Genomic DNA, 20765 nt, shown 5'->3' with positions numbered 1-20765 from the left:
CGAGGTAGCCTCCACCACTTCAGTGGGCAGAGAATTCCAGAGATTCACCACCCTCTGAGAGAAGAAGTTCCTCCTCAACTCTGTCCTAAACTGACCCCCCCCTTTATTTTGAGGCTGTGCCCTCTAGTTCTAGCTTCCTTTCTAAGTGGAAAGAATCTCTCCACCTCTACCCTATCCAGCCCCTTCATTATCTTATAGGTCTCTATAAGATCCCCCCTCAGCCTTCTAAATTCCAACGAGTACAAACCCAATCTGCTCAGTCTCTCCTCATAATCAACACCCCTCATCTCTGGTATCAACCTGGTGAACCTTCTCTGCACTCCCTCCAAGGCCAATATATCCTTCCGCAAATAAGGGGACCAATAAGGGGACAGTATTCCAGCTGCGGCCTCACCAATGCCCTGTACAGATGCAGCAAGACTTCTCTGTTTTTATATTATATAAAAATGTTATATTAAAAATTGCCCCTTAGAGTCCTGAGATGCGTAGGTTAGGGGGATTAGTGGGTAAATATGTGGGGGTAGGGCCTGGGTGGGATTGTGGTCGGTGCAGACTCGATGGGCCGAATGGCCTCCTTCTGCACTGTAGGGTTTCTATGAGTTCTATTCTATTCCCCTTGCGATATAGGCCAACATCCCATTTGCCTTCTTGATCACCTGTTGCACCTGCAGACTGGGTTTTTGCGTCTCATGCACAAGGACCCCCAGGTCCCTCTGCACAGCAGCATGTTGTAATTTCTTTCCATTTAGATAATAATCCAATTTGCTATTATTTCTTCCAAAGTGAATAACCTCGCATTTGTTAACGTTATACTCCATCTGCCAGATCCTCGCCCACTCACTCAGCCTGTCCAAATCTCTCTGTAGACCTTCTACGCCCTCCACACGATTCACTTTTCCACTTATCTTTGTGTCGTCTGCAAACTTTGTTACCCTACACTCAGTCCCCTCCTCCAGATCGTCTATATAAATGGTAAATAGTTGAGGCCCCAGTACCGATCCCTGCGGCACGCCACTAGTTACCATCTGCCAACCAGAAAAGCACCCATTTATTTCGACTCTCTGCTTCCTGTCGGATAGCCAATCCCCAATCCACGCTAACACCCTACCCCCAACTCCGTGTGACCCAATCTTCTTCAGCAACCTTTTGTGAGGCACCTTATCAAAGGCCTTTTGGAAATCCAAATTATCATTTTAATTGTCCTATTCATCCATCTTGCGGACAACTTACTTCGTTTGCATTGAAGTTCTTGGGTTAATAGTTGTCTTGTTCATTCAACATTATAGTTTAAAAGTTATCCCATTTTTCTGTCCACTGAGATCTATCAGAATAATTGCCAATTAATTTTCCAGGCCTTCACACTGAGTTCTGCAACAACTATGAATGAATGGTGAATGTGTTTGTTTGACATCCTATTCCTATTACTTTAATTGAGGTGATAGCTCATTTATTTTATACACATCAGCAATGCTTTAGATATATTAAGAGACAGGAATTTGGCTAATGCATAGTATTCCGTTACTACTATTCCATAGTGCCATTTCAAGGCATCTGTTTAACGTTGTTTTAAAACTAAGAAATTTGTAAGTTCAGACAGATCAGGGTCTGCAATGGAAAGTGAAACAAAAGCAATAATCTCTCTCATTGTTTCGCAAAGAAGGGAAAGCCATCGCTAACCAATAAATCCTTTCTTTTAAATTTCAGAAATTAAGAGATTCTTAAAATGGTGAATCTTGTTTTATAGAAAATATTTTGAGTTGTGTGTAAAGAACACATAGGAACATGACACAGAGATGGGTGACAGATGATTCTATAAAATAAAATTTAAAAAAATATACAGCCAAACAGTGCTTTTATTCTATCCAGTGTGATGGAAGATGAGGTCCACGAATACCTCTTTAAAAATTGTAATATTTTCATGATGGGAGACACTACACAGGAACAGTTTACATTTGAAATATCATTCAGGGACATAAAATATTTTAAATAACATTACCGTAGTCTGTTGCATTCATATAGGCCTGAAGCCAGTAAAATGGATGAGCAGTCTAAAGTGCTGGATTAAGGCTCCAGGCTCTTTGGAAACATGGCTTTGAATCCCACTACTGCTAAGGACTTTGTGTGTTAGCTATAGCTCAGTATCATTCTCATCTGAGTCACAAGGTTTCGGGTTCAAATTCGACTCCAGGCTTTGAGCACAAAAATCTATGATGATAGTCCGCTGCATTACTGAGGGAAATACAGAATATTGGCAGCGCGGTGGCACAGTGGTTAGTGCTGCTGCCTTACAGCGCCACGGAACCGGGTTTGATTCCGGCCTCGGGTGGCTGTCTAAAGTTTGCACATTCTCCCTGTGTCTGCGTGGGTTTCCTCCGGGCACTCTGGTTTCCTCCCACGGTCCAAAGATGTGCAGGTCAGGTGGATTGGCCATGCTAAATTGCCCCTTAGTGTCTAAAAATGTGTAGGTTAAGAGGATTAGCAGGGTAAATACGTGGGGTTACAGGGATAGGCCCTGGGTGGAATTGTTGTTCATGCAGGCTTGGTAGGTTGAATGGCTCCTTCTGCACTGTAAGGATTCTATTCTAATCGATTAAATATTGTGGAGGTATTAAATCAAGCTCCTATCTGTCTGTTCGGTGGATTTAAAAGGTCTTTATGCTCACCGGGTAAATGGGGTAAATTGGACAGCAACTTCTGGTATTTGTATACCTGCAGTGAAACACACAAATATGGAACTGACAGAGTTACCCCATTCATCCACATGCTTGCCTATTGTAGCCCTTGCTGGTAGACACTGCACTGAAATGAATGTAGAGCTACTTCCCCACTAAAAACAGTCAAAAAAGGTGCATTGAAGAGTTAGTGCATAGTACATTAAATGATAATGCTGGAGATTTTTTAAATAATAATTTTTACTATTTCTTTCCCGTCTCTTTTGCCTCTTTCCCTTAATCCCATCTGTATTTCCAAGTCTTCATTTCCTTATCTGGACATCATTGAAATCTAATAAATAGAATCCACACTGTGCTTTATACCTCCTAGTTTGGACTCTGTGCTGGATTTTCTTGATTTTGTCAGCATCCCAATATTGGGACCATTCCCACTGGAGATCGGAGTGCAATGAATGTCAGCATTTTGTGGGTGGTGATCAAAGGTCTGCCTTTACAATATTCATCCAATTACAGACAGCAGATGTGAGCAGGAGGCAGGGAGATGGGAGATTGATCCATTTAATAAGCCCTCATTCAGATTCAAAGTGCAAGCTGCTAGAGAGAACCAGCCCTGAGGGAACAGACTTTCAGAGCAGTAACGTGGTAATCTATCGTGTCAGGCCCCAAGGTTCACCGATCTCTCTTTTGGGGGCAATGATAAAGACAGTTGAGCCAGGAAAAACATTTTGTTTCCGGACAGTGGCAGGAGGAGGCCTGTCAGGCAAACAAAAGGAGGTATGGCTGGAGGTCACGATAGAGGTCAACAGCCAGCGTGGTTAGCTGGGCTTGGGTCCAAGTCCTTCAATGATCTTTTGGGGTCTGGCAAGGTGTGTATACAGCACAGGCAAGTTGTAAGCAGTATCTTGCAGGAACAGCACACCCCTGCACAGGAGAGCTTCAAGGAAAGCGTGATTAGGAACACTGAGGAGATTATGCCCATTGCAATCCCTCAAGAAAAAGGTGAAAAGCAACGTAAGACCAGGCAATGACAGAAGCATCACTTCTGATAGTGGATCATGATGAGAAAATGGTAGATTAAGTGTAGCTGACCTCTCCATCCTCACATTGCAGGACAGATGGGCACACAGCACCCATGAGTGGAGTCACTCATGGGAGGGGTGGGGGTGGCTAACCTGGAAATATTGATGCTCAAGGAGGCTCATTGAGATTGGAAGGGTTGCCACAGTGCGAACAGTCAATGATGGCCAAATGGTTGCGCAGCAGAGTGTGAAAGTTAAATGAACGCTCCATGCATACACATCAGAGCAGAAGTCATTTCTAGTAGATGCCATTTATGTATTGGAAGATATCTTCTGAAGCACCTGCTGAGATGAAGGAGTAGGAGCCACTGATGTTCTCTCACTTACACAAGGCCAACACTGAAGGATCAGCAGCAACTAATATGAAGGTCAAGGCTGCTTCTGAAGACAATTTGAAATGTGAAGAACCATCATCATAGGAGATCTTTCACCAGCAGTGATGCATCTCAGTGGGTCCTCCAGTGACTTTGGAATAGTTGACTTGAGGTAAGAATCACAGTACATGTGAGCAGGTGATGGAGGCAGTGGCCATTCTGGGCAGTCCCATCAGAAGATGGGGGGTAGCTCCAGTTATGTTTACCTGGCTGGAGATGCTGAGCCTTGGGAAAAATATACAAGGTGGATGCTAGTGGAGTAGCAAAATGGAAAAATCCATTCATGACATGAATGCTAAATCCCATGAGTATTGGATTTGTCATCATTCTGTGGAGAGAGGCTGTTATGTATAAATTGGTAGTGTGATTTATATTTTTTTGATAAGAGTCTTCAATTGGAAAAAGAGTTCCTGGATTAAGCCATCCCAGGCTTCACAACCACCATGGTTAGTGTGATGCCACATTGAGTCCAATCTGGGTTGCCTTGGTATGCTGCCAGCTGATCTTCATCCTCCAATGAGAGCCATGTTCTTCCCACAGATCTCCCCCCAGTTCCACTCTTACGTAGATGGCCATGTTGCACACAGCACAACAGACCATGGGAGGGCACTCCATCAGAAATGCATTCTAGGAGGCTGATGGCCTGCTCAGTAATGGCCCTTTTTGTTGAGATAGCAATGGCTACATTGCTCTTGTACTTCAGGTGTGGCATTTCACACTGGGGTCAGCAGTCATCTCTTCACCGGGTACTCCTTCTCCAGCAGGAGTTATCCTTGAAGGTTGTGTGTCAAAATGAACAGTTGCAGCACGACTGTCTTAGAATGAATGCATAAATGATGACAGCTCCCAGGAAACCTCATGCACACTTGAAAGAAATGCTCATGATGATTACATGCCGGCTGAACATTTATCGAGTGGAAGCCATTCCTGTTGATGACTGCTCCAGCCTGATACTATGGGGCTTTGATGGCAACAAATGATCGTGCCCCACACTTGAGGGAATCTTGCCATCAAGACAAACCCGACAACCCTCTGTATCCGATTGGCTGCATCAAAGTCAGATGCCCCTCACCTAAGATGAGGACAGCTGATTGAATGATCACATGCAGATCAGCTGCTGAACTCTGATAGGACATGGAAGCTAGAAAGTTCAAGGCCACCATCAGCTTAATAGCTACTGGCATTGATTGTCCCCCTGAACCTTGTGGTATAAGGTCGTTCTGAATATGCAGCCACCAACTGCCTAGATAGGTAAAGTGTTTGAAGGCACTTCTGCTCCAATATGCTCAGGAGGCTGATCATCTGTTGGTACACTCAATTCAATGGATATCGCCTTCTGACGTGCGCTGTCCCTCGGCTAGCACTACTTCGCTATATGCACCATGTGACTGTCCTTGTTGTTGGAGCTGCTGCTCCTCCCATTGCTCCAGCACCTCTCTAAGTAGCCCCCCCATTATCTGACAGTCTCAGGCACTAGGACCTCAGCTGCCAAATTTCCTTTGAAACATAGAAAGAGATATTCTCTAAGACCCTCGCTCTGTCACCAATCGCAATCATACAGCTCGGTTTCAGAAATAGTTGATTAGTGGCTGTGCCTGAACTAGTGCTTAATCATTCCTCCTTTTAGACATATTTTTAAATGATTGCTGCTTTAGTCAAGAGATGCCTGCTGTGCAGCCACCTCATTTGCTTGAATGAAATACTAGTACAATGTGGAGTCTTGACACCTCTGGTGAAATGTACTTGTTAATGAAGCTTCCTTTCAACTGCCTCCTTAACAAAGCCAATTGCCAGCCAGCCACTACCGGGCGGGTGTTTGTCTTCACAGAGAGGTCACCTCTGGAAAACTCTTGCAGAGGTGTCTTCATGTCAAGTAACTGGGGCACTGCGCTGCAACTCAAATTTGTCTGCTTGTCCACCATCTAACCCACCTCTGCCACTGTATCAAGATGTGGAGATGCCGGCATTGGACTGGGGTAAACACAGTAAGAAGTTTAACAACACCGGGTTAAAGTCCAACAGGTTTATTTGGTAGCAAAAGCCACACAAGCTTTCGAGGCTCGTCGCTATCTGCAAAATCCAGACTATTAAAAGCAGTGTGTATTAAATGCTGCTGTTTATTTTCGGTTTACAATTGAAAGCTGCTGTCGTGAGCATTATTGGCTCATAAAAAGTCAGAGAAATATTGCTTTATCCTTCCAGTGGTCTGTACTCAATCATCAGAACCTGAAGAAGGGGCTCAGAGCCTCGAAAGCTTGTGTGGCTTTTGCTACCAAATAAACCTGTTGGACTTTAACCTGGTGTTGTTAAACTTCTTACTGTATCAAGATACAGGTCTGCGTGTCTCAATGAGGATTCTTCAGTCTAAAGGGTTAAAGAGCTTTGCAGTTACTTGCCCTGGTCACAAACACTAAAGAATGCCTGTACAAGATGTGATGCTGAAACAGACAACGGATTACAGGAGTTTGAACTCTAAAGCCCAGGAAAACTTTCTGGGCCGCTGTCAACTAGGTGCATGCACCTTTCGTCGCTATCTGCAAAATCCAGACTATTAAAAGCAGTGTGTATTAAATGCTGCTGTTTATTTTCGGTTTACAATTGAAAGCTGCTGTCGTGAGCATTATTGGCTCATAAAAAGTCAGAGAAATATTGCTTTATCCTTCCAGTGGTCTGTACTCAATCATCAGAACTAGAAGTTTAGAAGAGAGATGCTCTGTTCAGAGCACTTTTTAATACCAAGGATAGGATAGAAACATAGAAACGTAGAAATTAGCAGGAATAGGCCATTCGGCCCTTCAAGCCTGCTCTCCCATTCATCTTGATCATGGCTGATCATTGAATTCAATATCCTGATCCCTCCTTCCCCCCATATCCCTTGATCCCTTTAGCCCCTAGAGCTATATCTAATTTCTTTTTGAAATCAGACAACGTTTTGGCCCCAACTACATTCTGTAGTAGTGAATTCCACACATTCACCACTCTCAGGTGAAGAAATTTCTCCTCACCTCAGTTCTAAAAGGTTCACACCTTATCTTCAAACTGTGACTCCTAGTTCTGGAGTCCCCCACCATTGGGAACATTGTTAGAATTTTATAAGTTTCTGTAAGATCCACTCTCACTCTTTTAAACTCCAGTGAATATAATCCTAACCAACTTAGTTTCTCCTCATATGACAGATCTGGCATCCTAGGAATCAGCCTGGTAAACTTTCTCTGTACTCCCTCTATAGCAAGGACATCCTTCCTCAGATAAGGACACTAAAACTGCACACACAACACTTCAGATGTGGCCTCACCAATGCCCTATACAATTGCAGCAAAACATCCCTATACTCAAATCCTCTCGCTATGAAGGCCAACATATCATTTGCCTGCTTTACTGCCTGCAGTACCTGCATACCTACTTTCAGCGACTGATGCATGAGGACACCAAGGTCTCGCTGAGTATCCACCTTACTCAATTTACACCCATAAGTAATAATTTGTCTTTCTATTATTGTTACCAAAGTGAATAACCTCACATTTATCCACCTTATACTGCATCTGCCATGCATATGCCCACACACACAGCCTGTCCAAATCACACTGAAGGATCTCTGCATCCTCCTCACAGCTAACCTTCCCACCCAACTTTGTATCATCACAAATTTGGAGATAATACATTCAGTCCTCTCTTCCAAATCATTAATATATAATGTGAACAGTTGGGATTGTGGCACAGATCCCTGCGGAAACCCACTAGTCACTGACTGCCAATCAGAAAAAGACCCATTTACACCAACTCTGCTTCCTATCTGCTAACCAGCTTTCTATCCATCTCAAGACATTACCTGCAATTCCATGTGCTTTAACTTTACATAGCAGTCTGTTATGTGAGACCTTGTCGAGAGCCTTCTGAAAATCTAAATAAACCACATCCACTGGTTCTCCTCAGTCAACTCTAGTAGTTACATCCTCAAAGAATTCCAATAGATTCGTCAAGCATGATTTCCCTTTTGTAAATCCATGCTGACTTTCTCTGATTATACCACTGCCTTCCAAATGCTGAGTTATGAAGTCCTTGATAATGGACTCTAGCAACTTCCCCAGTACCAACGTTAGGCTCACTGGTCTATAGGTCCCCGTTTTCTCTCTACCTCCCTTTTGAATTGCGGGTTACATTAGCTACCCTCCAATCTGTACGAACCAGTCCAGAGTCCAAATAATTTTGGAAAATAACCACCAATGGATCTACTATTTCCAGGGCCATTTCCTTAAGTACTCTGGAATAAAGATTATCAGGACCTGTAGATTTATCCACCTGCAATCCTATCAATTTCCCAAAACCATTTTCTACTAATGCTGGAATAGACAACATGGTTTGTGAGCTCAATGCATTGGTAGGTGCAAATACTACATACCTGATGATACATGGAGGTTGTTGTGGGATTGAGAAAAGAAGAGCGCAAATCAAACAGTACATATTGAGAACTGAAACTGGGAAAGGGACTGATGTAAGTGATGGGGAATTGGGCTTATGGTAAGTAAATGTATAAACAGCATTGAACTAACACAAGGTAGCAGTACTAAATAGGTTTTAAATACTGGAAAAAGCTGGGAATATTTGGGAAAGGGGAAAAATAAGGACAGGTCATGTTTAATGGCATGAGATTAAAAAGATAAGGAAAGGGAAGGGTGTAGCATTAGAAGATCAGCAGTGACTAATAAATAATTACTGGAGTATTTGGTTCTCTTCTCTTCAAATTGAAGTGTCTAAGATCAACCTGAACTAGCCAAATTATTTACTTTTTTCCAATCCACCCTTCCCCTCTCACCTTACCAAAGTAATTTTAATTAGCCGTCCCCCTCTCTTTTGACCATTTCATTCCCTACCTGAGCAGCATGGTCACTTGCTCCCAAATCCACAACTTCCCATCAGGACATTGCACCATATGACTCATATTAATTATCCTGGAATTTTCTATCCCTTTATCTTTACCTTAATATTTGTGCCAAAAGGGTTAGCTGACACTGGGGAATCACTGAACAAAGAACTGTGATCCAGCAACAAAATACTCCTGATTTTTGTCAGTCTGTTGAAAAACAGGCAGCACAGACTTTGTGCAATTGTGTAAAACTGGCGAAAGCAGTCGAAAAGAACTGACAGCCCAACTTGCCCCTCTCTGATTTTTATTTTGATTTGATTTATTATTGTCACATGTATGAGTATACAGTGAAATTGTTTCTTGCACGCTATACAGACAAAGCATACCGTACATAAAGAAGGAAAGGAGAGAGTGCAGAGACTTAAGTGGATTTGTTTTGTCCCGTTTTACATTTGTCACACAAAGTCAAAACATACCCATAAAATCTAAATCAGCACATTACTACAAGCTGCAAAGCAACTGCCTCCAAGCAACTACTAATCACCTCATATGGTCAATTGTCCCCTTGTGACTGACGCTGATTCCAGGAAGTGTAAGAATTTATAATTTACCAAGTTGTATCTTCAACAAAATAATGTTTTCACAATGTTATGAATGTGTAGTTAAGCATTTATAAATTACCTGTGGACCTTCCCTCCATAGAAAGGCTTGGTATGGAATGTGACAGCAGCAGAGTAACCAGACTTGGCACAGTTAATGCTGACTTTACCCCCCAGTTCTACCCAGGGGACTGTCAGTATCGAACGTGCATAGGCACAGGGCAGTGTAAAAACATACTCTTCATCATGCTCCCCAAGGAAAAGAACACCTGTAAAAGATGGGAAGGCATTGAAATGATACATAACGAGGTAATGTAGCATTTATTGTTCAAGTGAACAACGGAGATCATCATTTTCTGGGAAAGGAAATGAAAGGGACAAGTTATACAGATTAAACATTTTATACATTTCAACATCCCTGCATGTGCTGTATTGTTTCCGCACATTATGAAAAATACAGATTGAAAACACACGTGCAGATTTTACTGAATGTGGGCTGTACTTTTTAAAATAACAATTTTGTATTAACATGGTTGTGATAAGGAGTTGCTGAGTTTAGCATCTTTTAAGTTAGATAACTTTCCTGATCCAGACCAGGCTGTTAAGAAAAGGGAGAGGGGAAATAGCAGAAATATTGACCATCATTTGCCCATTGTCTTTGATTTCAAACATGATGCCGGAGGACTGCTATAATTTACTGTTGTTTCAAAAGGCATATACAAACATAAGACCATAAGACCATAAGACATAGGAGCGGAAGTAAGGCCATTCGGCCCATCGAGTCCACTCCACCATTCAATCATGGTTGATTTCAACTCCATTTACCCGCTCTCTCCCCATAGCCCTTAATTCCTCGAGAAATCAAGAATTTATCAATTTCTGTCTTGAAGACGCTCAACGTCTCGGCCTCCACAGCCCTCTGTGGCAATGAATTCCACAGACCCACCACTCTCTGGCTGAAGAAATTTCTCCTCATCTCTGTTCTAAAGTGACTCCCTTTTATTCTAAGGCTGTGCCCCCGCGTCCTAGTCTCCCCTGTTAATGGAAACAACTTCCCTACGTCCATCCTATCTAAGCCGTTCATTATCTTGTAAGTTTCTATCAGATCTCCCCTCAACCTCCTAAACTCCAATGAATATAATCCCACGATCCTCAGACGTTCATCGTATGTCAGGCCTACCATTCCTGGGATCATCCGTGTGAATCTCCGCTGGACCCGCTCCAGTGCCAGTATGTCCTTCCTGAGGTGTGGGGCCCAAAATTGCTCACAGTACTCCAAATGGGGCCTAACCAGTGCTTTATAAAGCCTCAGAAGTACATCCCTGCTTTTGTATTCCAAGCCTCTTGAGATAAATGACAACATTACATTTGCTTTCTTAATTACGGACTCAACCTGCAAGTTTACCTTTAGAGAATCCTGGACTAGGACTCCCAAGTCCCTTTGCACTTTAGCATTATGAATTTTGTCACCGTTTAGAAAATAGTCCATGCCTCTATTCTTTTTTCCAAAGTGTACGACCTCGCACTTGCCCACGTTGAATTTCATCAGCCACTTCTTGGACCACTCTCCTAAACTGTCTAAATCTTTCTGCAGCCTCATATGGAGTAGCAGTCGGCCACTCATCCCTTCAAGCCTGCTCCGCCATTTAATGAGATCACGGCTGATGTGACTGTTAGCCCCTGCTTACACCTGGTAACCTTTTGTCCTCTTCATAGAATCCTTACAGTGGGGAACTGAAACTGGGTCCCTGGCGCTGTGAGGCAGCAGTGTTAACCACTTGTTTATCAAGAATCTACCTCCCTCTACCTTCAAAACATTCATAGGTTCAGCTTCTGAAGGAAAAAGGGGATAGACTAAGTAATTAGAGACTAATTTATTTAAGCATGATGGTGGTCAAACTATTGGAAAAAATTCGGAGGAACAGTATTCCTTATGAGTTAGAATGGCGTAGATTAAACAAGGATCGTGAGATTTGGATAGATTTGTTAAGGGACTAAGTTGACTGGAATTCCGGAAGATGTAAAAAGGAGGATCAAGGAGGATAGCATGTTCATAGAATCATAGAATCCCTCCAATGCAGAAGGAGGCCATTCAGCCCATCAAGTCTGCACCAACTCTCTGAAAGAGCATCCACCCGAGACTCCTCCGCCCTATCCCCATAACCCCATATATTTACCATGGCTAATCCGCCTAACCTACACATCTTTAAACATTAAGGGGAAATTCACCATGGCCAATCCACCTAACCTGCACATCTTTGGACTGTGGGTGGAAACTGGAGCACCTAGAGGACACAGGGATTGATGAATGTACATGGATTTTAGTTAGACTTTTTGATAAGGAAGAGTGGCATGAAGTGAAAGGTAATGGCCGAAAGATGTTTTTGTGACTGGAAGGCCATTTCCAGTGGGGTTCCACAGGCCACATTGCTATATACAGCAAAAGGCAAGGGAGCAAGCAATGATTAGAACTTGGTTGTTGGGGGCATAATTAAGACGTTTGCAGATGGCACGTAAAATGGTCGTGTGGTTGATAATGAAGGAAGTTACAGTCTGCTGGAAGAAATCAATGGACTAGTCAGGTCGGCAGAACGTGCCAATTGAAGTTCCAGCTGGAGAAATGTGAGGTAATGCATTTGGGAAAGACCAACAAGGCAAGAGGATATACAATGAATGGTAGAACACTGAGAAATACTGAGAAACAAAGCACAAAAAAAAGATCAACAAATATCAGGTTCATTAAGATCAAGCCTGAATTTATCACTGGGAATGAAGTGCCGCCACTCTTTACAGCGATTGTGTTTAAGACATTACAGTATGACTGCTAACATAACATTTCAAAGTTTAAACATTCTTTCTCCACAGATTTTTGCAACCAGAAGGCTCTAATGTAAGAATGCAACTCTACCATCCAATGTTGTCAATACTTTGCTAATTTAGATATTATTGAAGAGAGTACCATGGTTCTTGTTTCTTGTTAACACTGATTTGAAGAAAGGGGGATTATTTCCTCCTGTTACAAACGTTAGCAAATCGTTGCCATGGGTCACATTGACCATTCTGTGAACATCAGCAACGGGAGAAACCTATACCAAAAAGAAGAGTACTGATAGTACTCAAGGGTTTCCTCCGGGTGCTCCGATTTCCTCCCACAGTCCAAAGATGTACAGGTTAGGTGCATTGGGCATGGCAAATGAGCAGAGTTTGGGCATGGGGTTGAGCCCGAGTAAGATGCTCTTTCAGAGAGTCTGTACTGTAAGGATTCTATGGTACTCTGAGTTCAGTATTGGCATTCGTTATAACTGCGTTCAAAAAAAATCTTTCAGAACTAATCCCCAAGTTAAAATTTACAATAACAAGAAAAATTGATCCATCTAAGGCTCCTTATCATCTATGTATATTATGAAATGTAAAAAAAACAGCCAGATTAAGGTGTTTATTTATTAGTCACAAGTAGACTTATATTAACACTGCAATCAAGTTACTGTGAAAATCCCCTAGTCGTCACACTCCGGTGCCTGTTCGGGCACACTAAGGGAGAATTTAGCCAATGCACCGAACCAGCAAGCCTTTTGGACTGTGGGAGGAAACCAGAGCATCCGGAGGAAACTCATGCAGACTCTGCACAGACAGTGACCCAAGCTGGGAATCGAACCTGGGTCCCTGGCGCTGTGAGGCAGCAGTACTAACCACTGTGCCACCCATTTTGCTTCATTAATGCAAATACTTAGTTTTAAGATATTTCTGCCTATGCAATTACATTTAAACGCTAAGCTTTTAAAGCTAACTTGACAACATTTTAAAGTTCAGCAGGCATGCTGGGATTAGCTAGAAAAATTGACTCCATTTTTTGAAAGTACAGTGCCAGCAAAGACAGGTTTTTTCACAAGCCAAACAAAGTTTTTCATAAATAGCAGCTTTTCATGGCCACAGCTGCAAAGTCTCATAACCAGCTGCAAAAACCTGCTTTTATTTAACCCTCTCTCCACTCACATTGTCTGTACCTTTAAGACTTGATTACCTGTAAAGACTCGCATTCCAACCATTATCTTGTAAATTGAGTTTGCGTCTATATATGCCCTGTTTGTGAACACAAGTCCTCACTCACCTGAAGAAGGAGCCTGAGACTCCGAAAGCTTGTGCTACCAAATAAACCTGTTGGACTTTAACCTGGTTTGTGAGACTCCTTATTTTACAGCACGTACCAAACAATTTCAACACAGATAAGAATTAACTTGTATTGTAGTCACAGTTGTATGTTTAGTTAGTTCAATCGAGAATCTGTTTTGATTGCTGCTTTAATCAGCACAGGCCTGACTTTTGGCAGTATCTCTGTACTTCTCTCTCTCCCAGTTTCTTTTTGTTTTCTGTAATGTGTTAATTTTAAAATCTGTTCAATAAAAGAAATTCAACTTCGTATCAGTGCCGTTTCCGTCTATTCAGAGAAATGAATGGACCTACACTAATTCTTGCCTCATTTAGCCATTCTCTAGAATAGTTTTTTTCCAGCATTACAAGACATCAACCACACCTTCATAAATAGCAAAAACGTGCACTTGCATGGGGCTTGAAGGAGGATATACAGAGTAATGGGGAGGATAAATCGCTGTCAATGGTTCCAGCAAAGAGTGAAAAAGATCGAAGCCAATATAAATTCATTTATCAGACCGAGAGGTTGTAAATGCCACTGGGCATATTTAGAAGATGCTAAAGAAGCCGCTCCTCATTGCTTTCAAAATTCCTTTACAATGCTTGTGTTATATTATCAAGTCCAGGAGCGTACGTCATGATATATTTCATAAAAGTTTTTGAATTGACCTTTGTCATAAACAATTGCTGTCCGAGACGCACACAGAGCAGCATGACAAAGCCTCACACTGCTCCTCTGATACTGCCTTTGTTAAATCATACTCCCGAGACTTCCTTGTGGGGCTACAGTTCACTGCACTGAATAATGAAGTAATATTGAGAGACATGACACACTGAGAAAGTCTTCATTGTCATGTAAGGTGCACGTGACTATGCATGAATCTGGGATAAGTAACAATGAAATAAAACCTGTTAGTTTAATTGTATGAATCCATGCAATAGCATAATCCTCTGATGTAAACAATACATTAAGGCCAGAATTTTGCATGTCTGGGCCAGGTGTGTGCCCGAACTGATTTCAAGGCTAGTGGGAGTGTGTGTAAATTGGATGCACTGAAGTGGATTATATGGGCGTGGCATGTTTGCACAGTGCTTAGCACTGCTGCCTCACAGCACCAGGGACCCGGGTTCAATTCCAGCCTCGGGTCACTGTCTGTGTGGAGTCTGCATGTTCTCCCCGTGTTTATGTGGGTTTCCTCCAGGTGCTCCAGTTCCCTCCCACAGTCCAAAGATGTGTGGGTTAGGTTGATTTGCCATGCTAAATTGACCCTAGTGTCAGGGGATTAGCAGGATAAAATGTGGGGTTACAGGGATTGGGCCTGGGTGGGATTGTGGTCTGTGCAGATCTGATGGGCTGAATGGCCTTCTTCTGCACTTTAGGGATTCTATGATTCTATAACTCTAGCGCCGAATATAGACTACCCTAGATCAGGCACACTCCCTCAACAATCACTCTCACCCGAGTTCAAGGCAGCAACTTCACACCGACCCTTATTTTGGGTCTGGGAAAGTGAACCATGTCTCCCCTAAGGAAAGCGACTATTAACAAATATTACCTTCTCCCAGATAGTCTGTTAAATTATTTGTTGGCCAAGTTGTAACTACTCGGATATTACAAGGGCCCAGTGGGGCTCTCTTTAGAAACTGAATCTCCCCACTTTCAGCAAATTCAAGAAAAGTGGCTTCTTATGTTGCATGCGGAACACCACAAGAGATATTACACTTTACTAACTTATTTACAAGTATATTACAGAACTATTTAGCACGTAACACACTTTAAAAGTGGATAAATACATCACAACATTAATGACTATAGAAGATATAAAAGAGAGGGAGGGGGGTTTCACTGGCCCCATTCACCGATGGCGTGAATCCTGATTGCCACTGAATTGGACTTCGGGGGGGGGGGAGATTCCCTCCGGGTGTGAGGGCTATTTGGGATTCACCCAGCCCACCCTGCCGGTCCTGATCGGGATCCCACCCAAAGCAGGTGACAACTCGACTAATATGAAAACTTAGTGGGTATGACAGCCCATTCACCAACTCCGTGTCATTCACCGGCCTCTCCACTGGGAAATACACTGGGCAGGCTTTGATGTTGGTCATCACCAACATGGACCTGGCATGCTGGACCTCGAGGGTCCAGGGGAGCCAGCAAAGAGGAACATTCCCCCCCTCCCCCCCCAAACAACACTTAAATAACGGGTCACCCCCATCCCCAACACACAACGCAGGCAGGACGGTGACCCAAAATCGACCCCCCACAGCTCCCCTCCTCTAAGCCCCCCCCTGTACCTCAAATCCTGACTTGGGCCCCCCCAAATCCCCACTCAGGACCCCCTCAGATTCCCCTTTAGCTCCCTCCCCTCTGACCCTCAGAGCTTCCTCGGCCCCCTCCCCTACTCATTCAGATCCCCACTCAGACCCGCTCAAATCCCCAATCAGATGCCTCCTCAACCCCACTTCAGCTCCCTCCTCCTCCAACCAGCCCCTTCCCTTCTCAGACCCCCCCACAGCCTCCCTTCCCCCTTACAATCTCCTCAGCCCTCCCCTCCGTCAGTCCCCTTTCCCTCTGAACCTGGCACCCAAAGAACAGAGATCCAACCAGGGTTGGACGCGTCGTATGTCAGGCAGGCCTTAATTAGCCACCCAGTGTAATATCACATTAACACCACAATGTTGGGCACGAGCGGTTTCACATCTGCTCCCACCCACGCCAACTTCAGAAAGCCACAAGGAGAACTAAGGAGACACTAGCGCCTATAAAAAACCAAAAACGTGTCCTGTGTGTGCAGGTAGATGATGTGGGTATGGTTCGTAATGAATACTTTGGGTCTGCCTTCACAAAAGAAAGAGATGATACAGACATTGTGGATAAGGATGAGGAGATTGAAGTATTGAATGAGTTAGACAAAGGGAAAGAATAAGTATTAAGGGATTAGCACCCTTAGATAAATGATCATAGCTAAATGAAATCTACCCCAGGCTGTTAAAAGTCAGGGTGGAAACGGCAGAGAATCTGACCATAATTTTCCAATCCTCACTGGATACAGGTGAAGTGCCGGACGATTGGAGATCTGCTTTTCTATCTGTGTGGAGTTTGCACATTCTCCTCGTGTCTGCGTGGGTTTCCTCCGGGTGCTCCGGTTTCCTCCCACAGTCCAAAGATGTGCGGGTTAGGTTGATTGGCCATGCTAAAAATTGCCCTTAGTGTCCTGAGATGCGTAGGTTAGAGGGATTAGTGGGTAAATATGTAGGGATATGGGGCTAGGGCCTGGGTGGGATTGTGGTTGGTGCAGACTCGATGGGCCGAATGGCCTCTTTCTGTACTGTAGGGTTTCTATGATTTCACATTGTACCTTTGTTTAAAAAGGGAGCGAGCGATAGATCGAATAATTGCAGAACAGTCAACCTGACCTCAGTAGTGGGCAAATAATTCTGAGGAACAGGATAAACTGTCAGTTAGAAAAGTGTGGATTAGTCAAGGACAGCATGGATTTGTTAAGGGGAAGTTATGTCTGACTGATTTGATTGAACTTTTTGAGGAAGTAACAAGGAGGATTGATGAGGGTAGTGTAGTTGATGATGCCTACATGGATTTTAGCAAGGCACTTTTTAGCAAAGTTTAAAGTAACTTCACTGCAGTGTTAATGTAAGCCTACTTGTGACAAATAAATAAACATAAACATGGCAGACTGATAAAAATAAAAGCCCATGGGACCGAGGAGAATGAACCAAGCTGGATATAAAATTGGCTCAGTGGCAGGAAACAAAGGCTACTTGTTGGTGGGTGTTTTTGCGACAGGAAGGCTGTTTCCAGTGGGCTTCCACAGGGCTCAATACTAGATCTCCTGCTTTTTATGGTATACATTAATGGTTTGAAAGTAAATGTAGGGGAAATGATCAAGATGCTTGCAGGTGGCACAAAAATTGGCTGTACGGTTGATAGCATGGAGGATTGCTGTAAACTGCATCAGTAATGGACTGGCCAGGTGGGCAGAAAATTGGCAAACACAATTCAATCTTGAGAAGTGTGAGATGATCCATTTGGAAGATCAAACTGGGCAAAGGATTGCACAATAAATGGGAGGATATGGAGAGTTGTAGAGGATGTGACTTGGAGTGAATGTCTACAGATCCCAAGGTGCAATGGTTATAGGTGTTATGATTTCTAACTATGGCGGGTTGTGACTGTCACATGGTATTCCCAATAACATTGTTTCAAGATCTAGTTGTCAGATTGGTTCTGGTAATCTGGATTAAATTCCCGTTCTTCCCTGGTTTCCTGAACTCTGGCACTGTGGTGAATATGACTGCAGATGCAATGAATCTTGTCAGTCGGTTTGCAGAAACCATTTTTCTCCACAGGTGGAAGACCCATAGGTGGGAATTTTCTGACCGTTCATGCCAGCGGGATTTTCCCATCCCGCTGCAGAGAATGGACATTTGGCTTGTCAGCAAATTCTCCGGCTTCGCTGCAACAGGAGTGTGACGTGAATGGGTGTTAAGATCACGCCCATAGGATTGAAGAAAGAATACGATGGATGGACTTGTGTGATATGTCCTTTCTAGCTGGGAGGATAACCAGTTGAAAAACATCTCAGGCTTTCTCCAACTACCAACATCGCTAAATTTTGTTATTCTATTGATTGGGGCGCAGCAGACACACCTGCAAACACTGATGTTAAATAAATCCTCATCAACACAAACTATAAGACTTCATAAGACCATTCACTGATTCCGTATTGCTAATAAATGGGACTACTGGGGTCAACAATTGGCAACAACCAATTATTAACAAAGATGGATTTGAATGGAGTCGCTTATAACAACAAAAGTGCATTACACCAGAGGACACCTTGAGGCCAGGCGATCATTTGAAACGGAGTCGTGAGATAATTTTACAAATATTAACATTTTACGATACAAATTTTAATCAATTTAATCAGTGACATCCCTGTTAATCAGGAAGCCATTAGATCTAAAACTATGAACAGTCAAGTCCAATATATAATGATTTTAATGAGAATATTAAAATAACCTGTCCTTGTAGTCAATTTAAATGTCAAATCCAAGAAGTAATTTGAAATTATACAACCAACTTCAGAAAACATCTTAGGAGTAACAGACAAAATTTCTCAGCTTTTAGTCATTTGTAGCAAATGTCAGAAGACTGGCAAGTATCACTCAATTGTTTGTCATTGCGTAAAATGTGGGGAGTGCACACATGGTGTTCATGTTACTTGGGCTATTTTAGCCTTTCAATGTAGTCTATGCGAGAAGAACATCAAGACCCAATGAGATCTGAGTCAACATGAGCTTCACCTACATCCTGAACTAAGGAATTAGAAACAAGTAGCTACCCAGTGGTGATCATTTCCTGTTGTGAGTAAAAATTCTACTCTGTCTAAAGTGGAGATGTTGCTCCTTTTCGTTTGTAGAAAGAATATTGTGGCCACTAAACAAAAAATCAATGTTATGAAAGACAAGACATTGACATCCAAAACTAATTAACAAATTTCTGACACAAGGTGTACTGCTGAGATGGCTGAACTTAGAAATAGTGTAAAGGCAGGTGTAAAAACAAATGTTAATTTTCTTGCAGGTTTTACATCCTTATTCAATGAAGGGGCAGATATATAAACAACAAGGCAGAACAAAATATAAATAGGGGATAACATAACTATGACAAATTTGGCACAAAATAAATATGATAAAATTGATGCCTTAACTTTGGAAAATATGACCTTTAAATTGATAGTTAATGATAAAAGAATAAATAATGAGCAGATAACTTGATCAATCAGATGCTAGACAGAGTAATTAATATAAATTTAAAAATTAGTGGAGTTAAAAAAGCAATTAATTAATGAGTATGATTATGTAAATGAAAACCCACCATTTAAAAATTCAGGAGCCAGAAAGAAATCGGCAAAAAATAAATTTAAAGTCTTGATAAATCTTGATAAAGTCTTGATAAGTCCAAAGATGTGCAGGTTAGGTTGATTGGCCATGCTACAAATTGCCCCTTAGAGTCCTGAGATGCGTAGGTTAGAGGGATTAGAGGATAAATATATAGGGGGATGTGGGGGTAGGGCCTGGGTGGGATTCTGGTCGGTGCAGTCTCGATGGGCCAAATGGCCTCCTTCTGCACTGTAGGGTTTCTATGATTCTATGATTTCTATGAAAACTATGAGGTGGAGATGCCGGCATTGGACTGGGGTGGGCGCAATAAGAAATCTCACAACACCAGGTTAAAGTCCAACAGGTTTATTTGGAATCACGATCTTTCGAACCGCTGCTCCTTCATCAGGTGAGTGGAGATAACTTCACAAATTTGGCATATATAGGCAAAGATACAATTGCAAGATAATTACAGATTGGAATAAGAATAATGATTGGAATGTGAGTCTTTATAGGTAGTCAAGTCTTTACAGGTACAAACGGTGTGCGTAGAAAGAGGGATAATCACAGGTTAAGGAGGTGTGAATTGGCTCAAGCCAGGACAGTTAGTAGAATTTTGCAAACCCAGGCAGTATGGTGGGGGTTACAAGTAGTGTGACATGAGCCCAAGATCCCGGTTGAGGCCGTCCTCATGCATGCGGAACTTGGCTATCAGTCTCTGCACGCCGATTCTGCATTGACGTGTGTCTTGAAAGCCTTCTTGGAGAATGCTTATCATGGCTGGAATTCTCCGGCCGTTCACGCCGGCGGGATTCTCCCATCCTGCCAGCAGCGCACCCCTGTCCACATGATTCCCGTCGGTGTGGGGTGATGTCAATGGGAATTCCCATTGATGGCAGCAGGACCAGAGAATCCTGCTGCTTGCAAACAATGTGCCACTTCCCACAAACACAGCTGGGAGGCCGGAGAATCTCGCCTAATGTCTTTAAACATGCTTGATTTGGAAGTGTATTTCATGCAGAGCTTACCAGAGGGTAGTAAAGCAGACATAGGTGAATTTTCTAAAGATATGAGGATGGCTGATAATTCGCAATTATTCAATCCAATCGTGCAAAGTGAGATTA

The 20765-nt window shown here is 42.8% G+C and overlaps 1 protein-coding gene across 2 annotated transcripts in view; it reads right to left on the bottom strand.

Moving 5' to 3' along the window:
• The window catches only part of LOC144511797 (oxysterol-binding protein-related protein 10-like), a 198164-nt gene that overhangs the window by 18107 nt on the left and 159292 nt on the right, over positions 1 to 20765 (bottom strand). For both annotated transcript variants that reach the window (XM_078242146.1, XM_078242136.1), the window contains exon 9: positions 9671 to 9857. In XM_078242146.1, coding sequence (XP_078098272.1) covers positions 9671 to 9857 — 187 coding nt within the window. The remainder of the gene's footprint in view (positions 1 to 9670; positions 9858 to 20765) is intronic.

This window comes from Mustelus asterias, chromosome 2 (assembly GCF_964213995.1).
Source record: "Mustelus asterias chromosome 2, sMusAst1.hap1.1, whole genome shotgun sequence".
NCBI classification, from domain to species: Eukaryota; Metazoa; Chordata; class Chondrichthyes; order Carcharhiniformes; family Triakidae; genus Mustelus; species Mustelus asterias.
The sequence above is the reverse complement of the archived record's forward strand: the minus strand, read 5'-3'. Positions and strand labels throughout refer to the sequence as shown.